We start from the raw sequence: 15,837 nt of genomic DNA on the forward strand, positions 1-15,837 counted from the left end.
CAGGATCCCACATTTGATGATGATGATGATGATGATGATGATAATAATCCTTGCATTTGATACCACCCCTAATCATGTCATCGAGATGTCTCAAAACGCTTCACGGAATATACTGTGAAGTGTACTTAAATGTGTATTTTGTGGGCGAAACACGGCAGCCAATTAATTGTGGAAAGCAGTGTTAACGGTGTGATTGTAACAAAGGGGTCTTTAATGCTCAGCAGATGAATATAAGAAGTGTTCACTGTTCCCAGTTAATGGTAGTGATGGGACTCTCCAACTATGTTTTTGGTTGGTGAGGGGAAATCTATCAATTTTCCCCTCCTAGTCATATTTCCTATCCCCTGCTGGAAAATTCGGGTGTTGGGTCAGGTTTAATGTGGCAGTCTGATGCTCTGCCACCAGTGAACGAGCTTTCATCCACCCTGTCCCCATTCTCTGAACTCCATCCCAGAGTCCCTCCCCTCAAAACTTGCCCTAAGAGCTCTCTTTATGACCACCTATCTTTCAGTCACCTTTTCCCTCCACCTCGGGTTCTGTGTGAAGCATTTGAGATGTTCCTCCCTACGTGAAAGGTGCTATTTAAATGTAAATTACTGTTGTTGAAAGTCAAAAGGATCAAAATGAACCTTAAGTCACTATAATTTGAGGAAAGAGCATGGTGGAAAGTTTAAAGTTATTTAAAACGTTAAAGTTAGCAGCACCAATATTGATATTTTCCAGAAACGAATTGTAACAATTTTTATAGCACCTATAAGGTATCCAAGCATTTTGCACGTAATTACTGTTAAATGTAGTGACTGTTTTTGCAGCCATTTTGCACACAGAAAAGTCTCACAAATATTAGAAATATATTGTTAAAAATATCACAGGAGACTTTTATTTGTTTTTTTAAAATTGTGTTTTGAAGTTTGCCTCGATGTTAAATGTGAGTGGAACTGTAGTATTTTCATCACTTCGTAGGCGAATCTATATGCTCTTTAGCTTGCTAATTTGCTTAATTATCATCCCCCTGGGGCAGAGGGTGGAAAGTAAGTGGGGTTTGCTTGGAGCTGAGTTGGATTGCCAATGCTTTGTTATGGAATGCTCGAATCGAGTCAACCCTATGTGACAGTTTTGGAAGTGCGGTTCCTGAGCCAGTCAGGTCGGAGTGCCCAAGAGCCTGCCAATGACATATCAGGCAGTTTGGATTATCGTCGGGTCTTGGAAAGATAGACTCTTCACTCAGGCAGGAATTCTTCCCACTCAGCTCCTGTTAACCCTGCTCTCGATGGCAAGCTCAGCAATTTTAGCTGGTTAAACTCCAGTGGTACCCCAGTGCACACTGTGGCCTCTTGGCTCTTGCTAATCTGTACCTAATACTTTGTGGAATTGGGTAAGCAGGATGCATCCTTCTAGGGAAGAGTATGTATTCCATTCCAGATACAGGAAAAGTGTAGTTGGAGTATGTATGTGGACCTCTTGCTTAGATTCTCTTCAGCTTGGTGATGGGTTTCTGCATGTATCATTGGGCATGTTCACGCTGGAAAAGAGAAGATTGAGAGGCGATGTGATTGCTGTCGTTAAGATTCTAAAGGGGCAAGACAACATAAATCATGACAGGCTGTTTCAACTTGTCCAGAATAGTAAAACCAGAGGACACGGCCTGCAATTGAAGGAGGGGAAATTCAGAATGAATCTCTGCAAACACTATTTCAGTGGGCGAACAGTGAACCTGTGGAACAGGCTTCCTAGGGAGACAGTTGAAGCGGGAAATGTTGATTCTTTCAAACACAGATAAGATTTTCTTTTAGGAAATAACATTATGGGATATAGTACATGTGTGCATGTGACCGCCAAGAGGTGGAAGGCGAACTAGATAGACCTTGGTCTTTTTCGTTTAGTATTTCTTAGGTTCTTATGAATCAGAAAACTGGCAGAGGGGAAAAAAATTGTCCTGTGTTCCAAGTTGAATTAATATCTTCCTCTTCTCCCCCCCTCCCCCTCCAAATCTCCAGAACAAAACATAAGCAATTTGTGGTTTGAGATTAACATTTTCTCTTTGTTTTAAAGGGAGAAACGGGAAGCCCAGCCATGGCTCCCACAAAGCCAAAGGTGATTGATGGAAAAATTACGTACCCTCCTGGAGTGAAAGAAATCTCAGACAAAATATCAAAGGAGGAAATGGTTCGAAGGCTAAAGGTTGGTTTGTTTTGAGTCTTTTTTTCCCCTGTTTGAACCAAACATCAAAAATAACTTTTATTGATCAGTGCGATACTTTGGAAGAAATTATATAAGCTTTGAGTTTGGAAAATCCATACAGATATTGCTTGCAAATCGATAATTGAGCTTTACGGTTGAGGTAAAGTGAATTTCATTGTTCTGTATCTTTGATGCAATGTTCTAACGTTTAGAGATTCTACCTGTGCAGACTTGCAGGGTTAGGTTTACATATGTATGCTCAGTTATAGAACAAATCTTTCCAACACTGTTTGTTTGTTGAAGGGCTGTGGTAGAGTTTGTCAGTCATTTTTAGCGACCCGTATTGTGCAAACATGAAGTACTAGGGCGAGTGTGATTATAAATTAAAGAAGCCACAGATTAGATTTCTTCTCACTTTGCTGCTGAGTTGTGGGATAGGTTGCCATCTAGTGCTGACCTCAGATAATGGTTGGTTCAAAAGGGAACTGAATTGATTTCTGATTCAACAAAAAATTAGGAATGGATTTTTTGTGAATCAGAGTAGATAGAAAAATAGATCTGGCACAAAATACTATTCTTTTTTCCTTTATTTCCTGTTCCCTGGCCCTGCCCATCCCACTGCCTTCAGCCTTTCTGCCCCACCCTTTGAAACTCCATCCCACACTCCCTTCACCTTGCCCTCTCCCTTTTCTCCTTCAAGGTCCATCTGAAGATCTTCCTTTTCGACTGCACCTTCGGTCACCCTCCCTACACTTCCCCCCCCATCCTGATCCCAAACCCCAGCCCCAGTGAAAGGCGCTATACAAATGTTTGTTGCTCTCTGCACAACACTTGCATTTGCTGCACTTGTTTGAGACACTGTATCTTCATCATAAAATAAGCTGGGTTAAATATCACAGTCACAATTGAATGTCCTGCAAGAGACTTGTGGCACTCTAATGTAAGGCGTGATTCCCCAATAATAGCAGGGTTTAATCTTGGGCACACAGTTGGTCACATTTAATATTCCAAAACATCTGGCCAATGGTATTGCTGAAAGAAATGGCTTAGTTACTTTTCAGATGACTCTTCAAGGATGTTTCAAGGTGCAAGGTGTCTAGTAAGCTTATCGATTCTTTTTCGCTCTCACAGGACTTATTAATTTCTATCAGAGAGAACCTTGCCAAGCAAAGCACAACACTGTGGTCTGAAATACTTCACATTGGTGTTCAAGCACTCTCCAGACTAAAAGAGCTTAACTGACCAGCTGGTCTTGCAGTGTTCCACCTCCATTGGATGGAATGGGGAGAGCTGCCTATCCATTGGCCTAGCAGTGACTCCAAGGAGACTCAGGAAGTGGGAAAGCTTATTGGTGTCAAATTACATTTGTATAGTGCCTTTCACATCGGGAGAACATCCCAAGGTGCTTAAGATGTTTTTTTCTTATGGGAGAAGCTGTAATGGGTTGAAAATATGGAGAAACAACTCCAAATATTTCTTGTGCTACTTCTTGTCATCAGTTTCAGAATAGACTTGGACAACAAGACGATTGGCAGCTGCGAGCAGTGTCGAGCCTAAACCATTTAAGTAAAATCTTGGGGCTCACCCAGGTGGAATATTCAGTGATGTGTATCATATCGCATGTCACTATTTTCACCCATAGTGTGTAGACATTGATCTTGTGAGGAGTTGGATCACACACAAATCTAGAGTGCTCTGATTAAATATTTCCATTTTTTTGTTTTCTTAGATGGTGGTGAAAACCTTCATGGACATGGACCAGGACTCAGAAGACGAGAAGGATTTGTACCTCAATCTGGCCTTGCATCTCGCTTCAGATTTTTTTCTTAAACATCCTGACAAAGATGTGCGATTGCTTGTTGCCTGCTGCCTTGCTGATATTTTTAGAATTTATGCCCCAGAGGCTCCCTATACATCACCTGATAAACTAAAGGTATTTTTTTAAAAAAATGGAATCTTTCATTTTTACATTTGGAATTTTTTTCCCCAGATGCAGTAAAACACACAGGTTGAATCAGTCGGGAGCATAAACATTTAATACATTTAAAACTTGCATAAGTCTGATCTGTATAAGTCGTATAATTGCCTAAGTTGCACATCTGCCCAGTCTCCTTCAAGAGTTTATATTCTATTGAAGTTTGACATTACAACAACAACAAGAAGATTCCATTTAGTGAGCGCCTTTCACGTCGGGAGGACGTCCCAAGGCGCTGTACAGTTGGGTCAGGACCCGAGCAGGAGGGAAATGGTCAGTGCGAGGGGAGGGAAGGGAGGGAGCGAGGAGGGGGTTGAGAGGGGAGCTGAAGGCACGGTCAAAGAGAAAGGTCTTGAGACCGGCCTTGAAGGAGGAAAGGGAGGAAGCGGCGAAGGCACTGGGGAATAGAGTTCCAGAGCCTAGGGGCTGAGAGGCTGAAGGCCCGACCACCGATGGTAGGGCGGTTGGGGCGGAGAATGTGGAGCAGACCGGAGCCAGAGGAACGGAGGGTACGGGCAGGTAGGTAGGGGGATAGTAGGTTGGAGAGGTAGGAGGGAGCGAGGCCGTGAATGGCCTTGTAGGTGAGGATGAGGATCTTGAAATCAATCCTCTGGGGGATGGGGAGCCAGTGGAGGCGAGTGAGGGTGGGAGTGATGTGGTCACGAAGCCTGGTGCGGGACAGTGCACGAGCTGCAGAGTTCTGAATGACCTGCAGCTTGTGGAGGGAGGTGGTGGGAAGGCCGGCGAGGAGAGAGTTCCCATAGTCCAGCCTTGAGGTGATAAAGGCGTGGACCAGAGTTTCAGCAGCGTGAGGGGTGAGGTAGTGCCGTAGTCTGGCGATGTTTCGAACATTACTCGAACATTATAAGTCATATGCAAAGTATGATTAATGTCAGTTGATATGACCTATATAACATATGAATTGCACGAAGTCTGAGTTGCAGGCAAACTAGAAGTTGTACAAAATCTGATTTAATCAATCTACACTGCACGTGTAATTTAATCCAGCCATTAAGTGCGCATGCGGTAATTCGTCCTTGCAGCCGGTAAATTGCATGCAGTGATGGGTTGAGCCTACATTTCCCGCGATTCAATGAGTTTTCACTCATCGCCACATGCCACAGATAAGACTTATGTGAGTTTTACTGTATCACTCTTTTGCCACTAAATTAGATTCCCACTTGTGAATCCAGTGGACATTAAGGTACCTCAATTATCATGGCATGTTCCTTTCTTGTCCTAACTGGTAACTCTCCTCTTTGGTGGTGGTGGTTGCTGCAGAACTTCGCTAGTGCAAATTAGCTACTGCATTTTCCTACAACATTCACTTCATTTCTATTTAGTCTCATTCAGTTAAAGTCCTCCAAGGGGTTTAGTTTACTTGAAAAGATTTATATAAATGTAAGTTGTAATTTTTATGTCTTATTTTACTTCAGAGCTACTTAGAAGCTGTCTTGCTTTCGTGAAAGTATGGAACTTGTGCGTTTTTTTTCGTTTCCCCCAAGAAAACTTTCTGAATGTTTTTTTTACCAGATGTAACTATTCGTTTGTATTCTGTTCAGGATATTTTTATGTTCATAACCAGACAGCTTAAAGGATTAGAAGACACTAAAAGCGCCCAGTTTAACAGATACTTCTACTTGCTTGAGGTGAGTATTTAAGAATTGAAACGTGTAATTACCAAATGTAAATTTGTATCTTAAATGTTCATGATCAAGCTGCACAAGGATTCATTCGTTCCTTTTAGTTGTCAATGTGTTCAGACTGCAGAAATTAGTAGTAGTCATGAATTAGGCATGAGGAAGTCTACAATACACAGCTTCTTTTATAGAAACTGTTTGCAACTGAGTTGTACTATTACAAATTACTGCATGTTGTGATTTAGAATGGGTAAAGAATCGTAGAATCTTACAGCACAAAAGGAGGCCATTTGGCCCATCATGCCTGTGCCGGCTCTTTGAAAGAGTTATCCAACTAGTCCCACTCCACAGCACTTGCCCCATAGCCCTGAAAATGTTTCCTTTTGACAAGTAATGCAAGGATTATTTTATATTACCTATCCGATTCCCAAAGGTGTCACCATCTTCATTCCTTCAGGCTTGCAGGATTGATTCAATGTTGATTTCAGCCAATAATAATTTCAGTGAATAATAATCAGTATTTAATAAAAAGTAGCTAATGATCGCTCACAGCTTTTAAAGCTAGTATGAGCTTGGTTTATCGTTATGGGTCAGCATATGACCGTAGACAATCTTGCATGAAAAATTGTAATTCCCAAGGTGAGAAATCTATAAAGTTTGGAAGAAATCTTGTTTTATCCAATTGATGTACAATGTGGGAGACCACTGAGCTGAGTAAAGTGATAGTGGGTTATGTAATCCACAGAGAGAAGTTTGAGAAATCCCTCTCCTGGGTTTGGGTCTCTGCACTGTTCACCGTTTGAGGGTAGAGTGATGATCTGTTGAGGCCTCTGCCAGAGCTGCTTGTGATCATGACGTTTGTGATGCGTGAGAAAGCGTCCAAAGGGATTATCCTGCCTTACCTGGGCTATAGCTTAATGCCACATTCTGGTCCACTTTCTGATTGGGAACATAGGAAATGGACATAATAATAATAATAATACTGGCATTTGATAGAGCACCTTATTCCCTGTTGAGACGACTCAAAGCACTTTACAGAATATACTGTAAAGTAAATTGACTGTATATTTTGTGGGCGAAATGAGGTAGCCAATTGCGCCAGCAGTGTCCAACAAACAGTCGTGGATCGAGTGACCAAATTATTATGACTATAATGCAGAAAGTCTTGTTTGTAGAATGGTGGTACACCAGTGACACCTGTGTCACATGAAACAAATTTGCAAAAATAATGTAATCGCTGACCATAATTTGCAAGTGCATTGTACCAAAATAGTCGGGACGTGTAATTACAGTGATTTCAGATTAACTTTTGGAAATCAGATTTTTTTTCTTGATAATTTTACGTTGCCACTTTTCCCCCCACTTATTTATAGTTCACAAGCTGTACCACAATCTGTATGGCACCAGTGAACTTCAAAATATTTTTAAAAATTTTAAACTTAATGGTATTTTCTTTCTCAGTGCGTGTTCAATATGCGTTCTGTTCTCTCTTTTCTTCTCCATGTACTACCCCTTGCACTAGGTCACTCTCCCTACCGTACTCTGGTGTGCTTGCTTCCGCCATCATAGGAATTTGTAATTTTGGCCACTATAAGAGTGTTTTGTAAAAATATTTATTTTCTGCTTTGTTTGTTGCAGAATATTGCCTGGGTAAAGTCCTATAACATCTGCTTTGAGCTGGAAGATAGCAATGACATCTTCACTCAGTTATACAGAACGCTTTTCCAAGTAATAAAGTAAGTTTGTTTTTTAAAAAAGAAAAGAAGTTACACATGTGTGGTTGATAAATTCTATTAACGAGAACTGGGCTACATTCTGTTCTTCAGCTTTATTTATCTTTTTTTAAAGTGAACAAACGACTGATTTATTTTGGCATACCTGCTTTTTTTATTTAGAAATCTCTGTAGTTTCTTTCATTTCTTACTAGATTTGCGCATCAGAGAATTGTGATGAGCAAATCACAATTTTCCTCCCCTGGCTCGGCATCAGGCTCTGCCACTGTTAACCGCTCTGAGACCCCATCCGGCGTGAAGAGCGTTATATAAATACAATTTCTTGTTGTTGTGATTTAGCAATTTTTATCCACTCTGAGTATTCTTAACACCATGTGGCTTCCTTTGGCTCCATCCGTTCGTGAAAGTGAAGCTTCCCACAGCAGCAGTCTGATCTTGCTTAAGCTGGGGTGAAAGATATTATTTTAGAAAAAGGAGTGCATCATTCAGCTTAGCACACGTTCAACTGTTTTATTGGATCACAGCGGAGCAATCACCCTTCTAGAATGCCCGCCTTTCCCATTTCAGCGTCAATCTCTTTGTTAAATGAATCCAGTGATTTGGCCGCCATCACCCTTCCTGGTTAACCTGTTTAATGTTTTTAACACACAGAGTGTTTAGGATATGGAATACCCTGTCGGGAGCAGTGGTGCATATTTTCCGTCAAATGGGAACTAGATACCTTAAGCATCCGTAAAGTGTAGAGGTATGGGGAATGGGCAAGTAAATGGGAATAAATGGATCTCTCTTAAAAGAGCCAGCACAAAAATGATGGCCAAATGGTGATCTTCTATGCTATAACCGCATATATGGTTCTATGCTGTTAATTAGTGACTGTTTATATTATTATCTCATGTCCCCATTAAACATCCCAGTTGTTACTGTACCTAAGGCCGTCTGTGGCAGTGCATTCCACAACAATTCAGAAGAATTTCCTCTAATTGTGCATGGCTTGAACCCTGGTCTCCTGTGTAATTGGTGACGATACAGTAGAGCTTTGTTATAACACTGTGGTTGAGATCCATAAAAACCCAATCGATAGTGAGCTCCAGTTTCAGTGTGCATGCTCAGAGCTCGCCAGCTAGCGCCCTGAGCGCTAGCGCTTCTGCACTTTTTTAAAAAAAAATGACTTCAGGGTCATCAGGTTACAGCCAATGTCACTTCCTGCTTTGTATATGTGCAGCTTACATGAAGTCTCAAAATCATGAGATTATTCTGGATGAAGAACAACAACAAAATTACACTTATAGAGCGCCTTTCACGTCGGGAGGACGTTCCAAAGCGCTGAAGGTGTTTTGGCCCACTGATCTCATCCTTCCAGAATACCTACCCTGCTGTCTTCCTATGACAGCATAACCTATTTATTTTCCCACAAGATAGGTTTGGATGAAGGAAGCCCTTTGGCCCATCCAATCTCATCCTTCCAGAACATCCACTGAATTCTTTCCCTCCCCTCCCCTCCCCCACCCCCATTCCACTCACAGATTTTTAAATCAAGTTGCTTTTTAAACGTACTCTGGCCTCTACCCTCTTTTCTGGCAACCTGTTCCATTTGTTAATTACCCTCTGAGTAAAGAAAAGACTTCCTGATATCTATCCTGAAACTACCCTTAGCAAAAACAAGAGGACATAGGTTTAGCGTTGCAATGTTGGTGTATCCTAAAGTATTGATCTAGGTTTATGTTTTCAATCCCACTTTTATACAGTTCAATCAGATCCCCTCTGAGTCATCTCCCAAGGCTGAAGAGCCCTCACTTGTCTTAATCGTTGCTCATTCCTCTAACACTGGGGATCATCTTCTCCAACAATCCCCTATGTTGTGAGGTCACTGGTGCCCCAATCACCAGCCGTTGATTTCAGCACAAAAGATCCTGCGTGCAGGAAGCGACTGAACGAGCGAGCTGGCTGTTGGGCTCCTCATGAAATCTCATTATGACCAAATTTTCATTATAAAGAAGCACGTTACAATGGGGCCTCAATGAACAACTAAAATCTTGTAACTTGAACATGGATCATTTGTCTTTATTTTCCCCCTCTTTGTGCTGAGTGTCAGATATGATAGCTACGCATTTGAAATCTTTTTATAAATATTAATGCCGCCCTTTCTCTTAAAACCCACTGCAGATGTATTCCTATTTAGAAGCCCGCTCATAGCTGCAAAATATCATGGACATGATTTTCAATTCACTGCAATATATTGGTCGTCTGACCTATTTTTCATTTTGTTGCACTGCAGCAATGGCCATAACCAGAAGGTTCACATGCACATGGTGGACCTGATGAGTTCCATCGTTTGTGAAGGAGACACAGTTTCTCAAGAGCTTTTGGATACTGTTCTTGTCAATCTTGTACCAGCACATAAGGTGAGTATCTCATGTTTTCAGCGCTTTGGGACATTCTCCAGTTGTGAAAGGTGCTATACAAATGTAATTTATTATATTTCTTGTATCTTGCAAGATTTTGCATCGATAGTTAGCGAAGCACAACATATTCATGCCATAATGAAAGCAATAGATTTTTAGCAATGCGTAACAAATCTTTGGTCTAAAAAAAAGTAGTAAAATAATAATCCATGGTTTGATATAGTGCTTTATCACTAAGTGTTTCACAGGATTTACATTTAAACATAATGACTTTGTAGGTGAGAGTGGCAGCCAATTTGCTCAAATAAATAGGCCACAAAGTGAATGATCAATTTTATTTGGGTGATTGCTGTCCAGGACACCAGGAGAAACTCACTCCTCTGTTTGAATAATGTGATGGCATTCTTTAACATTCACCTGAACAGGCAGACAGGGACTCATTTTAAACATCATCTGAAGGATGGCACCACTGACAATGCAGAACTCTCCAAGCAATGCATTTGGAGTGTCAGTCTAGACTATGATCTCAAAGACCTCAATGTGATGCTTGAACTGACAACCTTTAATTCCAGTCGGGTACACAAAGGGTATTTGGCGATATTGGCTGCTGATGGTAATATCCCTGTTAAAATTGCACATCGCCAAAAAATGCTACAGGTAATCCCAATCCAAACTTCAGCCTAGTTGTACATTCAAGAAGAAGGAAATCATACAGAAAGTATTTTAGCTTGGTATAAACTGCTTCAATTGTCTTGTTATATAAAATTATGTTTGCACCTCCTTGGTTTTATTGTAACTAAACTACTCTGCTAAATTTTAAAGTTTGCTTTCATTTCATTATTCCCAATATAGGCTCATAATTTGTACCATTTTTAATTTTATTCCATCTGTTGAAAATGCCAATTTTTACATTTACAAGTCTGAAATGCTTTCAGACATTTGTTTTTAGTTAACTGAATATTGTTGTTGTTTGTAAATGAACGGATCGTTTGTACTGTGTTGTAATTGCAAGGATTATGATTATTAATTGATGCCATTGTGTAAAATAGTTAGTCAAGTATAGTTAATTCAATATTAATTGTTTTATTTTATATTTAATTTGCAAAGCACGATACAATCCATTAGAGCAGTGGTATGTTGCTTGTGATCTATTTATGGCCAAGTTGCCTTGGCAAATCTCTTAGCCTCCATTTATAGTTTCACAATTGTGGGATAAGGACTCTGTTTGAAAGATGATGTCAAATAATACACCCGGACATGAACCTTTGTCTAACAATATACACTCTTCACAAGTACAAGGTTCAAAGAGTTTGACTTTAAAATTTCTACAAATAATTTTAACTGGAAAATAATACTAGTATTAACTTAATGGAGTTTAACGTTTGAAGTTCAAAGGTTTCAATATTTATTTTCAAGTTGCTTATGTCATTTTTATGTCTTTACAGAATCTGAACAAACAGGCATATGATTTGGCAAAGGCTCTCTTAAAAAGGACGGCTCAAGCTGTTGAACCATACATTACAAATGTAAGTAAGTGGATGAGTGCTGATTTTGCAGAAGGTATCAAATGGAAGTATTGTTGTTAAAATCACTCGTGTGTTGCCTCTGGAACAACTGATTTGGAATTCTAGTCCAGAATCCTGTTTTGTCTTGTTTATTGCTATTTCATAGTGTTTTAACATGGCGACTGATGGCGTCAACTAACACCTCCCTTCAGTTCCCACCTTCTGTCATTGAGTACACGTGGTTCCTATTTTTACTTATGTGTACTACTTTTCATTTGTCAGTTTTGAACTTGTTTGCCATTCATCAGCCCATGTGCAAATCCTATTAAGCTCTCTTTTGTTGCCTCCTCCAATTCCACAGTTCCCCCAACTTGGTGTATTTTGCAAACTTAACTTTGTTACACTGGGTCTGTAAATCCAGGTCATTAATATATACACAAGAAACAGGAGGAGTCCTAGTCCCCGAAACAGCCCACTTAACATCTTTCCATTCTGAATTTGATTCCACTAATAAAGATCCTCTGCACCATTATCTTCAATCAATTCTTGAATTTGACTCTAAATCCACGTCTTGCACTTAATACCCAGTGACCTCAGTTTGTGTAGCAGTCTTTCATCTGGTGCATTTTGGAAATCTAGATATACTACATGACATGGCTTCCCACAGTTGGTTTGAGCTGTCACTGTGCTCAAAAAGTCTAGGAGGTTGAACAGCCAAAATCTTTCTGAACCGATGGAAGTAATCTTCCATTTTCTTCCTGATGATTGATTCCGTCATTTTTCCAATTATACTAAAACCTCGGCTGGGGGCGGGATCTGATCTGGCGAGCCTGAATTTCCAGCCAAGTGTAATTACAATGCTGGTAACGGCATTTACTGGAATTTCCAAAATGCTGGTGAATGAATTTGTTTGAATTCCACGAACAGAAGATAGTGAATAAGCTCGTCGGGTTCAAACAATCCGAGTCAAAGTCGATATTCCTGGCCACTGTGAAAGCAAGCAATGACGGTGAGGCTGCTCAGTGCATCATTAGCGAGCGCTAGGTGAGTGGGTAGCAGGAGATCTACCTGTGCCCGGGATCACAGAAGTTACTTGCTTCCAATCTGTTGGAAACTCGCAGTGATTGACTTGCTCATAATGTCCGTCAGTGATACACAAATCTCCAGCCTTGGAGTTCTTCTGTTGTCCTTTGGACAGCCCAGGAACTTTGAATACATTACCAAAGAACCAAAACGCAAATGCAGGGAACGAAAAAGCACACGTTGGCTGTATTTCTAAAACTGGTTTAAAAGTAATGTGGAGCATATTTGTTTTGTTTTGTAGTTGGTTGGATTTTGTTTTGTAGAGTGATTATCAAACGACTATGAAATAAAATTTGCGATACTTAAGCATTACTTGTGTTCACTTGCATTCACTTGCCAACACCTTTCCACAATCAACTCCAAAATCTAACTTTTTTTTAAATGCAGTTTTTAAGTTGCTGTGGCAACTACTAACCTACTAGTCATTTTTGTTGCATTCATCAATTTAGTAAGGCTTGAGGACATTAAATTCCAAGCAAAGGGAAATTTCCCTGTGTAAGTGGCATACCTATATGGAACCCAATCTGGTTTGGATGCTCTGAAACGTGATGTTCGGTTTCCTCATGTGTCAAGACACCTGATGTGGAAACAATACCTATACAAAAATGACTGGTAGCTTAGTAGTTGCCGCAGCAACTTAAAAACTGCATTTTAAAAAAAAGTTAGATTTTGGAGTTGATTGTGGAAAGGTGTTGGCAAACAGGAAGTAACATTATTTGCTATACATTATAGAGTGGTGCTCCACTTGCTGGTAGTTATCCAACTACTCTTTTGAGGAGGAATACTTTGAAATAACTGCAAATGTTAGTAAGCCTTGCATTTGGCATAGTGCCATATATGCCGGGAGGATGTACCAAAGCGCTTTACAGAATACACTGGATCTTGTGGGCAACTGCGGAAGCCAAATTACTCACAGCAATGTCCCACAAACAGCCATGAAATGATTTGTAACATGGTGTTAATTTAACTGTGTCAATCTGGCTCAGTTGGTAGCATTCTCTTAGTTGTGGCTTCACGCCCCACCTCGGGACTTGGAATTTGTGTAGTAACGACTGACAGTCCAGTGCAGTGCTGGGGATGTGCGGCATTGTCTGAGGTGCCCTCCTTTAGATGAGACGTTAAACTGAAGTCCCTTCTATCTGATATTAAAAATCCCATATCATTACTCGGACATGGGATTCCCAGTGTCCTGGCCAACAGTCATAAGAACATAAGAAATGCTAGACGAATAAAGACCAATGTCCAGCTAGTTCGCCTTCCACCTTCCTGGCGGTTGCATGCACATACGTCCCGAATTACCTATGTACTATATCCCATAATGTTATTTCCTAAAAGTAAACAAATCTGTGTTTGAAAGAATCAACACTTCCTGCTTCAACCGTCTCCCTAGGGACCCTGTTCCACAGGATAACTATTAGCTCACTGAAATAGTGTTTGCGTAGATTAGTTCTGAATTTATCCTCCTTCAATCGCAGGCCGTGTTCTCTGGTTCTACTACTCTGGACAAGTTGAAACAGCCTGTCATGGTCTATATTGTCTAACCCCTTTAGAATCTTAAAGACAACAATCATGCACTTGCAATTGAATACAACAATCAAATCTTCTCTTTTCCAGTGTGAACATGCCCAGTTTACTTAGTCGTTCCTCATAGTTCAGTCCTTCCATCCCCTCAATCATTTTGGTTACCCTCCTCTGTATCTTCTCGATTTCTCCAATATCCTATTTGTACTGCGGCAACCAGTCCCCCAAGTAAAATTGGTCATTCACTTCAAGTCTGTTGGTGGGACATTTCTGTGCACAGATTGACTACTGTATTCACCTACAAAATATAAAGAGTCACAACTTTATCCTGTGAAGTGCTTTGAGACAGCTCTATGGCATGATAAATATTAATGCAACGGTTATTATTATAACTGACCACTAACATTAAGTAACCTCGAATTGCCTGTGATGATTGTGTAATTAATGTTCAGTGCTAATCTTGCGTTGAATTTTACCAGTGTTTGTATGAAATCTTCACTGTAAGAATTACTCCTGTTTTGAAAAAGGTATTGGTCTATTTTACACAGTAGATTGCAAGAATATAATAAACTTTGCACCTAACACTCAGTATTGAGCTAGCCTACAATCAATGTTGTCGTCAAAAGGATCTCTGGAGCAATGTATTCAATTGCAAGTGCAAAAATATAGTTTGAAATCCAACCAAAATCAGAACTAGTGCATTTAAGATGGTGAGCAGAAGATGGAATTCTTAACTTAGTATTTAATAGAAGTGGAGGTCAATTGTTTGGAGGACATGACACCACTGTACGGTAGTAAATGTAATCCATACATTGTGAAATATAAATAATCCTTGATATAATGCTTTTTAAATTCTATCGGGAGGGTTCTTAAAGTGCTTCACAGGATTCACTGTAACGTGTAGTGACTGTATTTTTCCGGGCAAAACTAAGCAGATTGTCGTTGTACTGTATTTTTCCTTTTCATTCTGAATGCAAGGGTGACTGGAATATCCATCCCTTAAAGTTTGATCTTTTAAATCCATGTTTATTAATATATTCCACTTTGCTAGTGTAATGTCATTCATATACATATGTTTATCATTTGAGCAGTGCAAACTGGTTTGCTAAGGCTGCCTGCAGCTGACTGGGATGTGACCTCCTGGTTACACTGCTTAATCTTGCACCATGTCTTCCAGTTCATTGGGAGTTCAGCATGTACCCTTGAAGCAAATTCTGCCGATCAAGCTGTGATGTTCTGAGGATTTGGAAGGTTAAATTGTTTGAACAGTTCACAGCCTGTGACGCTTAAACTCTCATTTCTGTGACAAGTTCCTCCGAGTGAAGCTGCTGCTCAGGTTCAACTCGCTTTTATACTTTGCGTTTGATGATGAATTGTTCTGATTTTATGGCAGGTGATTTCAGCAGGGTGAAATGCACTGGATTTTTCTCCCTCTCACCCCCCGAGGTTTGTTCCAAGCTCTTGGGCTGACTTTTGGATAGTCTTAGAATTTTGAAGAGCAGTGTGCGTGATATTTAAATAGTAGCTTTTTTGGGGAGGGGGAAGGTGATATGATTTCAAAGCATTTTTTTGGAGCAGTGGTATACACCTGGCTTTCTACACCACATCTTTACTACTACAACAACAATGACTTGCATTTATTTTGCGCCCTTCACGCCGGGTAGTGTCCCGGAGTGCTTGATAGTGCTGGAGTCTGACCCCAAGCCAGGGGAGAGGGAGGAAGGTGACCCTAAGCACGATCAAAAAGGAAGATTTTTAGGCGGGATTTGAAAGTGGGGTGGGAGAGGGCAAGGCAGA

At 40.4% G+C, this 15,837-nt stretch overlaps 1 protein-coding gene across 1 annotated transcript in view; it reads left to right on the top strand.

The window, feature by feature from the left end:
• The first annotated feature begins 1,922 nt into the window (after window positions 1–1,922).
• The window catches only part of LOC103177204 (sister chromatid cohesion protein PDS5 homolog B), an 86,540-nt gene continuing 72,625 nt past the window's right edge, over window positions 1,923–15,837 (top strand). Inside the window, 6 exon segments of the mRNA XM_007891275.2 lie at window positions 1,923–2,181; window positions 3,911–4,114; window positions 5,719–5,805; window positions 7,435–7,532; window positions 9,805–9,931; window positions 11,377–11,457. Coding sequence (XP_007889466.2) covers window positions 2,074–2,181; window positions 3,911–4,114; window positions 5,719–5,805; window positions 7,435–7,532; window positions 9,805–9,931; window positions 11,377–11,457 — 705 coding nt within the window. The 5' untranslated portion in view covers window positions 1,923–2,073.

Source organism: Callorhinchus milii, unplaced genomic scaffold, assembly GCF_018977255.1.
Source record: "Callorhinchus milii isolate IMCB2004 unplaced genomic scaffold, IMCB_Cmil_1.0 Scaffold4, whole genome shotgun sequence".
NCBI lineage: Eukaryota > Metazoa > Chordata > Chondrichthyes > Chimaeriformes > Callorhinchidae > Callorhinchus > Callorhinchus milii.